The 16,459-nt window shown below is 36.6% G+C and overlaps 1 protein-coding gene across 1 annotated transcript; it reads left to right on the forward strand.

Annotated features, from left to right (window-relative positions):
* The first annotated feature begins 12,643 nt into the window (after positions 1 to 12,643).
* Positions 12,644 to 15,604, forward strand: rgs4 (regulator of G protein signaling 4). Its single transcript, XM_058779088.1, has 5 exons — positions 12,644 to 12,759; positions 13,091 to 13,195; positions 13,400 to 13,461; positions 14,293 to 14,456; positions 14,540 to 15,604. Exons 1-5 carry the CDS (start codon positions 12,716 to 12,718, stop codon positions 14,786 to 14,788), a joined length of 624 nt encoding a protein of 207 aa, XP_058635071.1. The 5' UTR covers positions 12,644 to 12,715; the 3' UTR covers positions 14,789 to 15,604.
* Positions 15,605 to 16,459: the final 855 nt, after the last annotated feature.

The raw sequence follows: 16,459 nt of genomic DNA on the forward strand, positions 1-16,459 counted from the left end.
GTCAGGAATCCAGTGCTCCCTGTGTCAAATAATTCTGTTCCATATGGAACATGTGACATGTACAGTAGCTGCAATGCTCTTGTTATATAATTGGATTGAATTGCTTAAAGAATACGCATGCTTGAAGAATAAATTGACTGTTAAAGATTGGCGGTTACTGGGTGGAAAATACATTTAGTGTAAGAGCCTGAAATACATTCAGCATTTTCACCAGTTGTAAGTTAGAACCTATTTACAATAGATCTACTAAATATTTGAATGTTTCCATTATACATAGAGTTACACTTAAACTAAATATTTACAGGAGCCTCCAACCAGAAGTAACATCTGGAATAAAATGGCAGACTGATTGGATTACTGAGATCATGTTTTGTGTGACTTTACTTTGGTCTTTTAGACAAACTCTATACGATGATGTTGACATTTATACATGACTTTTGCCCAGATTTGTGCCCCCGATTTACACTCTGAAGAAGTTGATGCTAATTGCCGAAATTCAGTCTGCAGATCTGAGTTGGCAGATTTCATAAAAAAATAGTGTATGATGGTCACAGACCTGATTTTCGAACACATATTGTTTTTTATTTTTCATGCATCTCCTGTTTCTGCTTGAGATTGCTGTGACTAGAAACTCTGGTGGTATGTGACCCTCAATTGTTTAATGTATGATGCCTAGCATTTTAACATTTTTCAGATTTTAAATGTCATATTGTATTCCAACCTTTAGCAGCTTTTGAGCACAGAACCCATCTAAACCAGTGGTTTCAACCTTTTTGTCTTCAAGGTCAATGGTAGCTCCATTTTCATGTTTTTCCTACCTGCTGGACAGACTACAACTCATTCCTTCGCAATATCACACAGTGTTAGTTAATTTAGGCCAGAGGAAAACTGACTTGGTTTCTCCCAACAATTTTTCCCCCCTCCATTTCTGTCACCTGATGGAGTTTGTATTCTTTTCTGTTTCCTTCTGGCTTGCTTAGTTGAGGTCTGAAAGACACTTAACTTTATCGATGTGACCACAATTTATCAATAGACCGTATTGACTGACACCATTGGATGAGAACAAAACTTAAACTGAATTGTGACCCTGGACCACAAAACCAGTCTTAAGTCGCTTGGGTATATTTGAAGAGTTCAGATGCAAAAGCCTCTAAGTGCCATCTGAAATTTTCATCTAAAATGAGCATTTTTATCAGGCTGCTATGCTTAGGTTCAGTAATTTTACTCTAATGGCAATGTATAGGTCCTTTTCTATGCAGTTAAAGTAAAATAACTGAACATAAATATAGGAGCCTGATAAAAATTGTCATTTTAGAAGAAAATTTCAGATGGCATTTAGAGGCGTTTGCATCTGAACTCTTCATTTGTAGCAATAGCCAAAAATACATTGTATGGGTCAAAATGATAATTTTTCTTTTATGCCAAAAATCATTAGGATATTAAGTAAAGATCATGTTTCATGAAGATATTTTGTAAATTTCTTACCTTAAATGTATCAAAACTTAATTTTTGATTAGTAATATGCTTTGCTATGCACTTAATTTGGACAACTTTAAAGGCGTTTTTCTCAATATTTAGATTTTTTTGCACCCTCAGATTCTAGATTTTCAAATAGTTGTATCTCAGCCAAATATTGTCCTATCCTAACAAACCATACATCAACGGAAAGCTTATTTATTCAGCTTTCAGATATGTATAAATTTCCGTTTTGAAAAATTGACATTTAAGACTGGTTTTGTCATCCAGGGTCACAATTAAGCTTGATGATGGCAGCATTGTTTTCTGTAGAGATGCTTTACAACTGAACTGTGTCTTGTAACATTGGCACTGGTTTTGATCTAAATTGAATCAACATTGAACTGACTCGAGTTGAATAACAACATTGCTGCCTATTGTAGAACTGCACTAGAGTTGATTGATTACCTTCACACCATTATTTATCTGAACTGACTTGAGGTAAATAATGACACTATTGTCTTTTAGAGCTGTTTTACAGCTCAGTTTTCATATTGCTTCAGCTATTTCCTGATTATCTCTGTGCTTTGACACAATCTGTATGGTATACGCTATAGAAATAGTTCACTTGGCTTGACTTGAAGGTCGTCCACATTTAAATTTTTTATTTTTTTAATAGATACAGTTCCTGAATACCTGTTTACATATTTAAAATACACTCTTTGTGCTATGAAATAATTTATGTTTAAGTATAGAACAGATTTCATGATTATTTATAAATAATTTTCTTCTTAAATATATTGATGTCGACAGTAACATAATACAAAAGAATGTTAAAATATCAACTATAACCAGATTAACTAAAACCTACAGCTTTTCAACACTTCAGTTTACAAATTTAAAGGCCGATTGGATCAATAAAGACATTATGTTATACAACTGCTCATTACTTAACAGATGGCTGACGACTTTGCTAAAACTAACTTTTAGATTATTGTAACTATATGTCCTATCAGCTATAGAAATTTCAGGATGACATCAGCTAAAATAATGGACAAGTATAAAAGGGAGTCATTTCAGTCTCAATATCATTCACTATCTGATGCATTTGCTGCCATTTCAGTTCACTCGGCTAATAGCGCAGATGAGACGTGACCTGAACTACATTACTATGAAATGGAGGGAACGACTGCCAGGGGCCAAGAAGATGACGCTCTAAAATGCATGCCACAAAACAGAGAGCCTCTGATCATTTCAACCCAATAAATGAATTCACACCTCTGTAACCTGTAGAAATGGACTGTTTCATCAAATGGACCATCTCATTGTGGAAAAACAATTCCATTATCTTGTCAGTCTTGATTTCACAACAGATGCTTGTTCAACGAGAACATTAATCAGAGATGTTTAAATCAAATTTTACTTTGCAATTCGTTGATGAGACAATTTGTGGAGAAACTGTGTGTCCTATGATTTTGTAACACTTAGGGTTGAAGTTCAGTCTGTTAAGGGGCTTAATCAGCATCAAGCAGTGATGAAAACTGAATGTCGTAACCTCATTCTCTCTCATTGCTTTAAAGTGTGCTGAAGATGTACTGATTTAAGGGAACAATCTCTTCTGTCTTCAGTGCACAGGTTTCCAAACACACACATGCATAAACAGTCCAGGTCTGTGATGAAAGGGCCAACGAGTCCTTAAACGCCATCTGGCCAAATATCCCACTCTCTTTGTGCTGCCTGGCACGTAGCTCCCACGTTTATTTATGTTAGCGCTAACAGACACGGCCACATTAATTCCTCACACATGCTCCCTTGCATGGGTCAAACACTTGCTCACTCTCACAGACAGTTGGGGGACAAAGAGGTTTGTTTGTTTGTCATTATTTAAGTGTGTCATGAAGCATCTGACAGTATGCTTACTGGAATAGTACACTGCACAATCCATCCACATCAACAGTATTAAACAACTTACGGTAACAGTTTGACTCAGAATTTCAGTCTGAAAACATCTTTACATCAATATCAAGTCAATATTTAAAAAGAAAATGAAAATAAATAGAGGTCACCTTCCTGTCACCCTTCATATTACAATCCATTTTCCATTCAGAAACAGGGTTGTAAATGGCCATAAACATCACTCGTCCTGTGAGCGGTGTAGAGAAAGCTTAGTGGCACCTGTTTTATAATACATTTATCTTCTGTCTTGACTTACGGCATCAGTCTTTGAAATACAACAGATAACCAGCAACTGAACTTTAGACTCGGATACACTCATATGGGGTGTGTTTTTTTTTATCAGTTATAAGCTTAAGATGGGGCTGTCTTTAAAGGAATAGTGCACTGAAAAATAAACTTCAAAATTCAAACTTTCTTGCATGGAACAGAAAAGTAATTTTGAATAATGCGGTGCTTGTTCTTTTCCAGTGAATGAGGCTTTTGAGCTTCAGAAAGGACACCAAATCACCATATAGTATCATGAATATAGTACAATTAGTCTCTATGACTCATGTCCTATATTCCAAGTCGTTATTCACTGACAATCTTCCACTCCAGTTATGGAAGATTGTTACGCAAATGGATCAGTGAGTCACACGAGAACCAAATCAATCAGATTCATGAACGAATCATTAACACTGTTTTTGTAAACTACACTGAACAAAATGCTAAACGCAACACTTTTGTTTTTGCAAGATGTCGCAAATGCTCACATTCGATGGCGTCTGGCACTTTGGAGAGGTGTTCTCTTCACGGATGAATCCCGGTTTTCACTGTACAGGGCAGATGGCAGACAGCGTGTATGGCGTCATGTGGGTGAACGGTTTACTGATGTCAACGTTTTGGATCGAGTGGCCCATGGTGGCGGTGGGGTTATGGTATGGGCAGGCGTATGTTATGGACAACGAACACAGGTGCATTTTATTGATGGCATTTTGAATGCACAGAGATACCGTGACGAGATCCTGAGGCCCATTGTTGTGCCATTCATCCACGACCATCACAATTAGTCTCTATGACTCATGTCCTATATTCCAAGTCGTTATTCACTGACAGTCTTCCACTCCAGTTATGGAAGATTGTTACGCAAATGGATCAGTGAGTCACACGAGAACCAAATCAATCAGATTCATGAACGAATCATTAACACTGTTTTTGTAAACTACACTGAACAAAATGCTAAACGCAACACTTTTGTTTTTGCAAGATGTCGCAAGTTTTGAGGTAGCGTGCAATTGGCATGCTGACTGCAGGAATGTCCACCAGAGCTGTTGCCTGTGAACTGAATGTTAATTTCTCTACCATAAGCCGTCTCCAAAGGCGTTTCAGAGAATTTGGCAGTACATCCAACCGGCCTCACAACCGCAGACCATGTTTAACCACACCAGCCCAGGACCTCCACATCCAGCATCTTCACCTCCAAGATCGTCTGAGACCAGCCACTGAGACCAGAATTTCTGTAAAACTGTCAGAAACCGTCTCAGGGAAGCTCTTCTGCATGCTTGTCGTCCTCATCGTGGTCTCGACCTGACTGCAGTTCGTCGTCGTAACCGACTTGAGTGGGCAAATGCTCACATTCGATGGCGTCTGGCACTTTGGAGAGGTGTTCTCTTCACGGATGAATCCCGGTTTTCACTGTACAGGGCAGATGGCAGACAGCGTGTATGGCGTCGTGTGGGTGAGCGGTTTACTGATGTCAACGTTGTGGATCGAGTGGCCCATGGTGGCGGTGGCATTATGGTATGGACAGGCGTATGTTATGGACAACGAACACAGGTGCATTTTATTGATGGCATTTTGAATGCACAGAGATACCGTGACGAGATCCTGAGGCCCATTGTTGTGCCATTCATCCACGACCATCACAATTAGTCTCTATGACTCATGTCCTATATTCCAAGTCGTTATTCACTGACAGTCTTCCACTCCAGTTATGGAAGATTGTTACGCAAATGGATCAGTGAGTCACACGAGAACCAAATCAATCAGATTCATGAACGAATCATTAACACTGTTTTTGTAAACTACACTGAACAAAATGCTAAACGCAACACTTTTGTTTTTGCAAGATGTCGCAAGTTTTGAGGTAGCGTGCAATTGGCATGCTGACTGCAGGAATGTCCACCAGAGCTGTTGCCTGTGAACTGAATGTTAATTTCTCTACCATAAGCCGTCTCCAAAGGCGTTTCAGAGAATTTGGCAGTACATCCAACCGGCCTCACAACCGCAGACCATGTTTAACCACACCAGCCCAGGACCTCCACATCCAGCATCTTCACCTCCAAGATCGTCTGAGACCAGCCACTGAGACCAGAATTTCTGTAAAACTGTCAGAAACCGTCTCAGGGAAGCTCTTCTGCATGCTTGTCGTCCTCATCGTGGTCTCGACCTGACTGCAGTTCGTCGTCGTAACCGACTTGAGTGGGCAAATGCTCACATTCGATGGCGTCTGGCACTTTGGAGAGGTGTTCTCTTCATGGATGAATCCCGGTTTTCACTGTACAGGGCAGATGGCAGACAGCGTGTATGGCGTCGTGTGGGTGAGCGGTTTACTGATGTCAACGTTGTGGATCGAGTGGCCCATGGTGGCGGTGGCATTATGGTATGGACAGGCGTATGTTATGGACAACGAACACAGGTGCATTTTATTGATGGCATTTTGAATGCACAGAGATACCGTGACGAGATCCTGAGGCCCATTGTTGTGCCATTCATCCACGACCATCACCTCATGTTGCAGCATGATAATGCACGGCCCCATGTTGCAAGGGTCTGTACACAATTCCTGGAAGCTGAAAACATCCCAGTTCTTGCATGGCCGGCATACTCACCGGAGTGTCACCCATTGAGCATGTTTGGGATGCTCTGGATCGGCCAATACAGTAAAACTGCACATTTTAGAGTGGCCTTTTATTGTGGCCAGCCTAAGGCACACGTTTGCAATAATCATGCTGTCTAATCAGCATCTTGATATGCCACACCTGTGAGGTGGATGGAGAATCTCGGCAAAGGAGAAGTGCTCACTAACACAGATTTAGACAGATTTGTGAACAATATTTGATAGAAATAGGCCTTCTGTGTACATAGAAAAAGTGAGTTTAGAGTTCAGCTCATGAAAAATGGGGGCAAAAATAAAAGTGTTGCGTTTATAATTTTGTTCAGTGTAGATTCAATGAACTGATTCAAAAAAGCATGCTCTATTAGCGAATTGGATATTACTACTTCTGTCATGAACACTCAGTCCAAGTAGTACTTAAACTTCAGCCTTTTTCTCCCATGAAGCTATCATATAACTTTTAAAATTCATATGAGCCATTTTTATGGTGCTTATCATATATTCTATAGCCTGACAGTCCCAGTCCTCATTTATTTTCATTGTATTAAAAGAGTGGCCAAGATATTCTTTAAAAATTCACCTTTAGTGTTCCAGCAATAAAGTCTGTGTGGACTTTAAAAGTCTGTGGGTTTTGAACAACGATGACTAAATGTTGTAGTATTAATAGTGTCTGTTTTCATAAAGCAAAGAGGCATGAGTGTTGTATCATTTCATAAAACTGAGCTCATAGCGTAAGCATAGAATGATGTCTTTGCTGGTTTTTGTGTTTTCATGTGTGTGTGAGTGTGTGTGTGTGTGTGATGCAATATGGTATTAACATCTGATAAGTGATAGGAAAAATGATTACAGTTTTCTTTATTACTGAAAATTGTTCTAAAGCTACTTTCGCAACAAAACTCTCTGATCTATGACAGACAATGTGGCTTGGACACACAGTGCAAATACAGAACAATCTCATAAGCCAGAACATTTGCTTGCACATGTTGCTTCACTGCAGCTCTTCATTGACTGCACAATGAAATTTCTGCACTGACAAGACTGTTATTATGATGTCTGGCCATGGCAGCATTTTATTGAGCTTGTTCAGTCAGAATTTGATTGAGTGTTGAGCACTGTGTTTTTCTCTCTCCCAGTTTATCTGGGGCCGATAAGACTAAACTTCCGAATAGCACCTGTCTCTCATTCAAGCAGAAATGTGTACTGAAGGTAATGCGTAAAAGCAGTGCTGATGGACTAACTCTAGCGTAACAATGGAGAATGGGATTCGAGTGAAGGCGGGAACACAGTGTGTTGCGCTGTTAAGCTCTTTTTAAAAAGCTAGCAAGTAAGCTTCCTACATAGGCAGGTGTCTTGTAAAAGTGCAGTAACAGTACCGAAATTTTGTGGGCAAAAATATCCATTGTCTGTTGTCAATAGTATAGTGATGCATAGCTTAGAAGTCGCTTTCAAACCAAGCAGCTTTCTGTTGGTCATTTGCTAGAAGTTGCAAAATCTTTATGGGAGAATGTTCAGCCTTATGCGAAATTACAGATTGCATAGATTCCTATTGAAATGACTGAATTTTGCCTATGAAAATTCATGCACAATGATAAATGTGACTGCTCCTTTAAGGCATCATCACGGAAGTGACCATTTGGAACACTCTACATAGGCAGGAACTCAGCAAGCCAGGCAAATAGTGCTCTGAATGGGACACTCGACGTGCAACTGATTTTGATAGAGTTTGTTGTTAGCATGTCGCCAAGCAAGTGAAATTTTACTGAGCTGTATTATTTATACTGTTCAGTCTAAACTAAATGTCATCTGCCAATTTACAGTAAATGTATTTTTTTCCCACTGATATCACAATGCCTTCTACATAATGCTGTACATGTGATGCCAGCTTGTCCTAACCAGCCCCGATGCACAAATAAAATACCATGTTAATCGGTTTTTGGCCTAACCAGCCACGATACGTGACACACATCAGGGAATTCTATTTCAGAAACAGTTTCTAATTCTGGGATGTCACGACTGGAACAACAGCATACAAACTAAGACAACAATAATCTCAGCCTACTGTTTAAATGCTTCATTTTATGCTAAACTGGTCTAATGTGAATTTGAATAACATTTTGCCTGACCTTTACAGCCATACTGAAAGCTACAATTAATAAATGAACTCAGATCATGAAAATATACTCAATATGCTCAAAATGTGAACTCCGTGTGAACAAAAACGTCTATTCAATGTAAGATTAACTTACTCACAAAGTATGTATTTGTAACAATGATGAAATGTTCTTATCCATTTCATTGTGAGTGCAATATGTTTGCAAAAAGGGCCCGCCTACACACTCTCCTGATTGGCTAGGATATTTGATTGATTGTGTCAAGTCTCGCAGTCGTGTCACGTCCTGTGTGCACAGACAAATTGCTTGTCTCTTATCGCACAGTTTTATTAGATTGCGACATAAATATGATGGCTACCTTTTTAAATGTCTTCATAGCCCCCTAAATATTGCTTCCAAGGGTAGTTCACTCTGTTTTGGAACAGAGCAAGTGAACAATTCTACTTCTTTTATTTTGTTACTGTACCAACAAAATATTGTTTGTGGTTTATTTCATTGACCCTGATGAACCACAATCCTGTTTTATGGTGAAAAATGACCTGGACAATCTAAGGCCACCATGACTCCATTTCCTGTGTAAACATAGCAGCTGGAACTGATTTGATATGACATACTCTGAGGTGAACCATACTGTTTTTTTTATACCCATGATTTGATAGACTGAGATAGCGACATTAAACACTGTAGAGCCAAGAGGGGTGATCTCACCTCACAGGCTTGTTTCTCATCTGGAGTCTGGTTCTTTGATCAATACGCCCGGTCTGCATCAACTGAAGTATGAACTCAGAAGCGTTGTGAGGTGATGTATAACATATCGAGCTTGAAGGAGTCTATCCCTTCATGTGAAATGAGCCACAGTTTGAATCCTAGTCAAACTACTTACCATGACCTGAACCTACACATCAAATTGAGCGTAAACACTGCACACAATAATTGTTCAATGGTTCCTTGTTTAAATGAATTTTCTGGGTTCAGTACGTGTTAAGGTCAATTGCCAGAACTTGTGGCAGATACAGTGTTGATTATCTCGATTAGATTTCAAAAATTCTTGAAAAAAAGCAAAGGTCTAGGTTACATGAGGCTGTAACAATGGAAGTGAATAGGGACAATTTGTAAACATTAAAATACTCAAAGTTTCAAAAGTATAGCCACAAAAAACAATATATATGTTGACTCGTTTTAGTGTGAGAAAAAAAAAACATTTGCTAACTTTTTCTATGTAAAATGATATCCAATTTTACAACTTTGTTGACTGTAAAAATTACTATCAAAACAATGATTTTACAGCTCAAATGATACACGTTTTTAAAATGCAAATTAATAAGTGCTTTAAAAAATATATAATCTTCAAATTTCTGCTTTTACATTCTGCTTTTACATTTACATTCACATTTCTGCTTCATCCCAAAACTGGCCCATTCACTTGTTCTCCCCTTTGACCTTTGACCTTTCTTTCATTCTTTTTTTCTTTCTTTCTTTCTTTCCTTCATTCGTTAATTCATTCATTCATTCGTTCATTCATTCATTCATTCAGCATTGCTGTATATGCCACAAAGGCTATTGATTGAGCCTGACTTCTATTGAACCTTGAATATTAAGGTGACAATCACAACAAGAACTATTCAGACCTGGACAAATTAATTAAAAACAAAACAAACAACAACAACAAAAAAAATCAATAGAACTCAGGGCTACAATCTTGGAAAAGTCTGCATGTAATCGACCTGTATTTCAACTTTGAGGCGTAAACGTAGCCATCAGATGACAATTTTCAGAAATTGCCCTGTTTTGTAGTATTGCTCTTGCACATTCTGTACTAGGCACATGTCCAGCTTTTAAACATCTACACATGCAGCCTCAAGACATGGTCAGAGGTATGTAACGTTAGCTATTTTCCAACATGCTAATCAAAAACAGCAATTTAGTCTGATTTTTTGGCAGGTAGTTAGAGGGAGAGTGGCAGGTAGAGTCAAAATTCCACCTAATGGTAATATGCTATGCTCTGAATAAACAATTTAACTGCGTGTGAATAATAATATACATGCAGTTATATTGTTTAATTATTGTTGGGTTTTTTTGTTGTTGAATTAATATTAGAATTATTTTATATTATAATAATAATTATTTATTTAATATTGTCAACATTATTATTTTATATATAAATACAATTTTAAATAAATATGTTTATTATTTAGTAGTGGTAGTAGTATTTTACTTCTTTTGTGGTTAGCAATGAAAGTGGTTTCTGTTTCTGTTTACAGATTAATCTAGCGATCTAGTAATCATTTATCTGCAGGAGTCTGCACTGAATGTGTAATCAGCAAAAGACCTCTGAAGTTTCCAATATCTAGTTAAAGCTTAATGGAGCTGAAAGATGCACATGCTTTGAGTCACAGCCCACATCTGGGACCAGGTAACTTATGATAAGAAGAAAAATGTGGGCTAATACAAGGTGGAGGTGACTTTTCCCCTGAATATGACCTCATATGAGCTTGGTTATCACATTCTCACTTTGCCCTGGATTAAACTATTGTTCATTCATACACACATTATATGGCCTATAGCTGGTGCAGTTGAATGAACTGGAACTGATAGACTTGCTGCTTTGTCTTTTGGTTCCTTTAGATCTCTCCAGGCATCTGACTGACTAGAACTATTGATTGGATTGGTTCAATACTTTGCATGGATGTGTCAACAGATTGAAATGGATAGGGTGAGAAGAGGTTTTGTGGATGAAGTTAGTATGTGAGGAGTGAGATGAGATGATGCAAACTGGTGGAGTTTATTGTGATCTCTCTACATTTTTCATAAAGATATGTTTTATAATATGCAGTGTTCAATTAATTCCAAATGTATTTGTGAAATGTTACTAATATTACTAAATAGCAGTGTCTTTCTTTCATGAAATCATTGCTAGCAGGATTTCGATATTCCCATAAATTCAACATGAAGTGCATTTCCTTTGCGAGAGGATAATTTATGATCTTACACTCTGTTAAATATAGACCTAACATGATCTGATATGTAAATCAGGGTAATGACAGCAATTACATTACAGCCGGGGATTAGGAGTCTGTTCCTGTCTCCAGACCATTACAGAATTTGGCCTTTTGCCTTTTCCTTTTAGACTGTAGTAAATACTTGTTTTCCATTGAGGAGATTTGTGTCTTGATTTAGTTGATTAGTTCAAAATAATAAAGGGGCCTTGACATAAAGGAAGAATTTTCTGTGAGATCTATTACTTGGACAGAACAAAATGTTCAGTTGCTTTGAGCGCAGCTTTATTTTCATTTGTAGCAGTCCTAATGTGTAATATTTATTTCTTGCCACAGATTCCTTTCTTCAGGGCATTAGGGGGTATGAACAAATTAATCCGGGTATGGAGACCACACATATATGACAACTTAGAGAATGTTGCTTTTGTGACCTTAGGGGCTGCATGGTGTCGTGGAGGTCAGTCAAAGAGTTCAAATACATTTTGGGCTGTGATTGTTTGTTCAGACCGCTCTGGTGAATAAAGGCAATATTATGACATTTTCAGTCAGACATAAAAAACATGACATTTGCTGATGAAATGATTTGCATTGAAAAATAAAAACTAAAAATTTAAAGTGATTTTAATACCAATGGGATGGAAATATATATTCTGGTTAAAAATGCTACATGGGTAAAAAGAAAAGTATATATATATATATATATATATATATATATGTATATATATATATATATATATATATATATATGTATATATATATATATATATATATATATATATATATATATATATATATACTGTATATATATACTTTTAAATTCATAGCTACATAAATTACAGTTAACCACTATAAATTCTACTATATTTCATTACATTACATTATTATGAATTTTGGATTCTGGATGCAAGAAATCATACCTGTCAAGTCCTGATTTTTTTCATTTATTTAATTTAATTTAGTTTCATTTCATTTCATTTATTTATTTTTTTATTGCACATATGAACATAAAAAGTCCAAAAGCAAATAAAGCATGTAAAACGTGCAGGACAAGTACACCACGAAAATTCCATAACATGTTTATTATACATCAATGATCTAGGTACAACAAACTTCTTTCCTTTGATAAACTTTGGAAATTACCATGGTTTTGCGTCTGCTTTGTTCATGCCTCTGCTGTGATTGGCTGGCTGTTGTGTTGTGAGGGCTGGGGCTGTATAAAAGGACAGTTGTAGGAGGAGACTGCATTGAGATTGTGAGGACCTGCGTTGTGACACTCAAGACTCGTTTTCTCTAGCGTTGGATTTGTATTACACACCAGCACCATGTGTAAAGGGCTCGCTGCCCTCCCAGCAACATGCTTGAAAAGGTATGAACTACCCTATTGGAAATTATTGGTGATATTCTAATTTTTAGTTCAACTTTCAAGATGATATATGTTTTCATGCTTTGTATACTCTGAAGTGGACTAAGAGCAAAGCAAAGCAGTTGTTTGGGTATCAAGATATTACAATTTGCTTTGAGTAATAGGAAAAGGTATTTGTTTTATCTCTGTGATAAATTAGTAGCAGTTGTTTGAGAGATATTTAACAGAAAATAAAAGTTCCTTCAAACCAGCTTTTGTTTTTCATAATTGGTTTACATAACTGATTCTCTAAAGCCAAAAGATTCATTTAATCATATGTTTAATTCTCCAACAGCGCCAAAGACATAAAGCACAAGATTGGCTTCCTGCTTCAAAAGCCAGATCCACCTCAAGAGCAGAAGTCTCTGAAGGAGAAGGCGAAGGTCACCGTGGTGAACAGGTAAGGTTGGACCAACAAAGCTTACTTTTATATTATATTATATTATATATTTTAAATAATATTTTATTATTTACATTAGTACAAATTTTGATATTATAGATATTTTATATTTTGATATTACAGTATTTAAACATTACTGAAGCTAATCTGATATTACAGTAGCATTTATATATTTTGTTTATTAATTCCTTCCTCTGATTCTAGAGTCCCTCCTGCTGAAATTGAGAAATGGAAAACATCATTTAACAACCTGATCAAAAATGAAGGTAAGTGTCGAGATTATTTAGTTATGCAATAAATCAATCAATCAATCATCCTGATCAAATCTTAGAGACCAGCATGTGTTAATGATGAACAGGCTGCAGCATAGTAAGGATTTAATGAAAAGCTTGAGACTTCTGCACTGACCCTTGTTTATTCGGCCTTGTATTTGCTTTTAAAGAGCCCTTGGCCTCATTAAAGTCTCTGTTAAAGGAGACTATGTTTCTGTCAGTCTGATAGGTCATGACCATATTTTTCTCACGCACCAGAGTGTGTGCTACGTGTCCGCAGACTGCACTGGTGGCCCCTGAAGAGCTTGAGTGTTCTGCTCTGGTGGGCTACAGGGGTCATCAACCACTAGGACATCTTTAGAGAATCCCCCCAGACTCAATGTCCTGACCTCTTCATTCCAAAACCTCCTCAGCATCCGCTCCCTGGGAATAATGAGTTCAAATGGAGATATGAATGTCTTCGGACCAGGGTTATTATAGTCACCTAAAAAAAAAAATTAAAAAATTAAAAAATCACAATAAATGTTAACTGAAATAAAATATTACAAACTTATAACATATTCATTTAGTTTAACTTTATGCACTAAAATAATTAAAAATGAAACAGAAATAAAATAAATAAATAAATAGACAACACTAAATATAAATATATAAAATACATGACAAAAACACACAACAAAATTACTAAAACTGTAACTAAAATTCTGTTTCTGTTTCTGATAGTAAATGGAACATATATTATATTATATTATATATTATTGGATACATAATGCAATTTATTATTTTTTCAGTATATTGAGTCTCACTGAAATTCTTTCCTTTCAGGCGGTCGGAAGGCTTTCACTTCCTTTTTACAGTCCGAGTACAGTCAAGAGAACATTGAATTCTGGGAAGCCTGTGCAGATTTCAAGCAGACGTCAGTGGACAAGATGAATGTGAATGCTAAAAAGATATTTGAGCGATACGTTGAAGCCAATTCCCCTAGCGAGGTGAGAGCGCTGCTTGACTGGAGTGTATCTATTCCCTTATCCCATCTAAAATGTACTCATAAATCTCCATTATTTTTTTTTAGGTGAATTTGGATTCGGCCACCAGAGAACTCACTAGAAAGAATCTGGAAAGGTGTGACGCATCCTGTTTTGAGGAGGCTCAGAGTAAAATCTTCACCCTCATGGAAAAGGACTCGTACAGGCGCTTCCTGAAATCCAAACTGTTCCTGGAACTGTCTCAACCACTGTTGGACAACAAACCCTGTAGTTTAGAGAAGAAAGGAAAACGTCATGTTTCTGTCCACAATCAGTGCTTGCCTAGTTATGCCTAACCAAACCATCTCCTCCTAGATGAACAAAGTGTATGACGAACTTTGTCATAATGTGACTTCCACTCATTTGGCTTTGTAAAGCTTGTTCACGTTTATGAGTAAAAAGGTGGAGTTCATTAGATGGTTCAGTCATTGTGATTGTAACACTTTTATATTTGCAGCAGCGTTGAAAGTGTGTAGTTAATCACTGCTTGAGCATGACAGTCATGTTCTGAACAGGTTTTGTTCAGGCAATGTTTTTACCATCAACAGAAATAACCCACGTCTACTCTTCAACCTTGAAATTCCATTGAATTGGCTTTGGGAAAACAATACACTTGTGATGTAGTTTACAACTAAATGACTGTTACAGACAGAAACGGATTTTTGTTTAGGATTTTATTTGAGCCGTGATGAGAATAGGACCATCAACATCACTAATAACCAACTGTATTCTCTTTACTCTTGTAATGTTATGTAATCTGTATATTTATATATGTTTATATATAAGCTATCTTAACTTCAGAGGTGATGTATGTTCTTTCTACTTAAAATGTGAAATTTCCAGCATTTCCTTTTTGTATCGGCCACTCTTCATAATCCACAAAATGACAAGTGAATGTGATAAATGTGCAATGTATTACCTGTCACTGCCAACGATTTACGATGTGTTCCACAGTGAAACTGTGTCTTGGCTTTAAGGCAGACATTACATATCAAACCACAAATGCTCCTGTTAGAATAAATAGCCACATGTGAGTTGTTTACATATTTGTTTACTGGTTCCATATTTATTTTTGTCATATTTATGAATAAAATAACATCATAAAATTCAAATGGTCTCATGCTAGTAGATCCAACAGACAACTGTTAATTTTATTTTTAAGACAAAATGCAATTGAAGATTTATATATATATATATATTTAATATATACATACAGTATACTGTATATATATTAGGGTTCATATGCAAAAGCCTCTCACTCTAAAAAATGCTGGGTTAAATACAACCCAGCGCTGGGTAAAATATGGACAAACCCAGCTATTGGGTTGTTTTGACCCAGCGGTTGGGTTACTGCCCAGAAGCATTTAAGCCAACTATTGGTTGAAAACAACCCATTGCTGGATTTGTCCATATTTTACCCAGCACTGGATTGTATTTAACCCAGCATTTTTTTAAGTGTAAGTACCATTTGAAATTTTCTTCTAAAATGAGCATTTTTATTAGGCTCCCAACCCAGGCTCCTATGTGTAGGTTCAGTAATTTCACTTTAATGGCAATGAATAGGTTCTTTTCGTTGCCATTAAAGTGAAATAACTGAACATAAACATAGGAGCCTAAGAAAAATGCTCATTTTAGAAGAAAATGTCAGAGAGAGGCTTTTGCATCTGAACTCTTCATATGTATGAATACATATTTAATTCTTAAGATTTTTTATACCCATTACACACACACACACACACACACACACACATATATACATATATATATATATATATATATATATATATATATATATATATACATACATATGTAGAGAGATCAAAAAGAGTAATTTATGACACTTTTCAAAACCTAAAACAAAACTGGGTAGTCAACCATTCATATATCTTCAGAAAATAATTAATTGCAAGTAAGTAAGTAAATAAAATATTCTTTTAAAACCATTAATTATTTTTTTTAGTATTTAA

This window comes from Onychostoma macrolepis, chromosome 06 (assembly GCF_012432095.1).
Source record: "Onychostoma macrolepis isolate SWU-2019 chromosome 06, ASM1243209v1, whole genome shotgun sequence".
NCBI classification, from domain to species: Eukaryota; Metazoa; Chordata; class Actinopteri; order Cypriniformes; family Cyprinidae; genus Onychostoma; species Onychostoma macrolepis.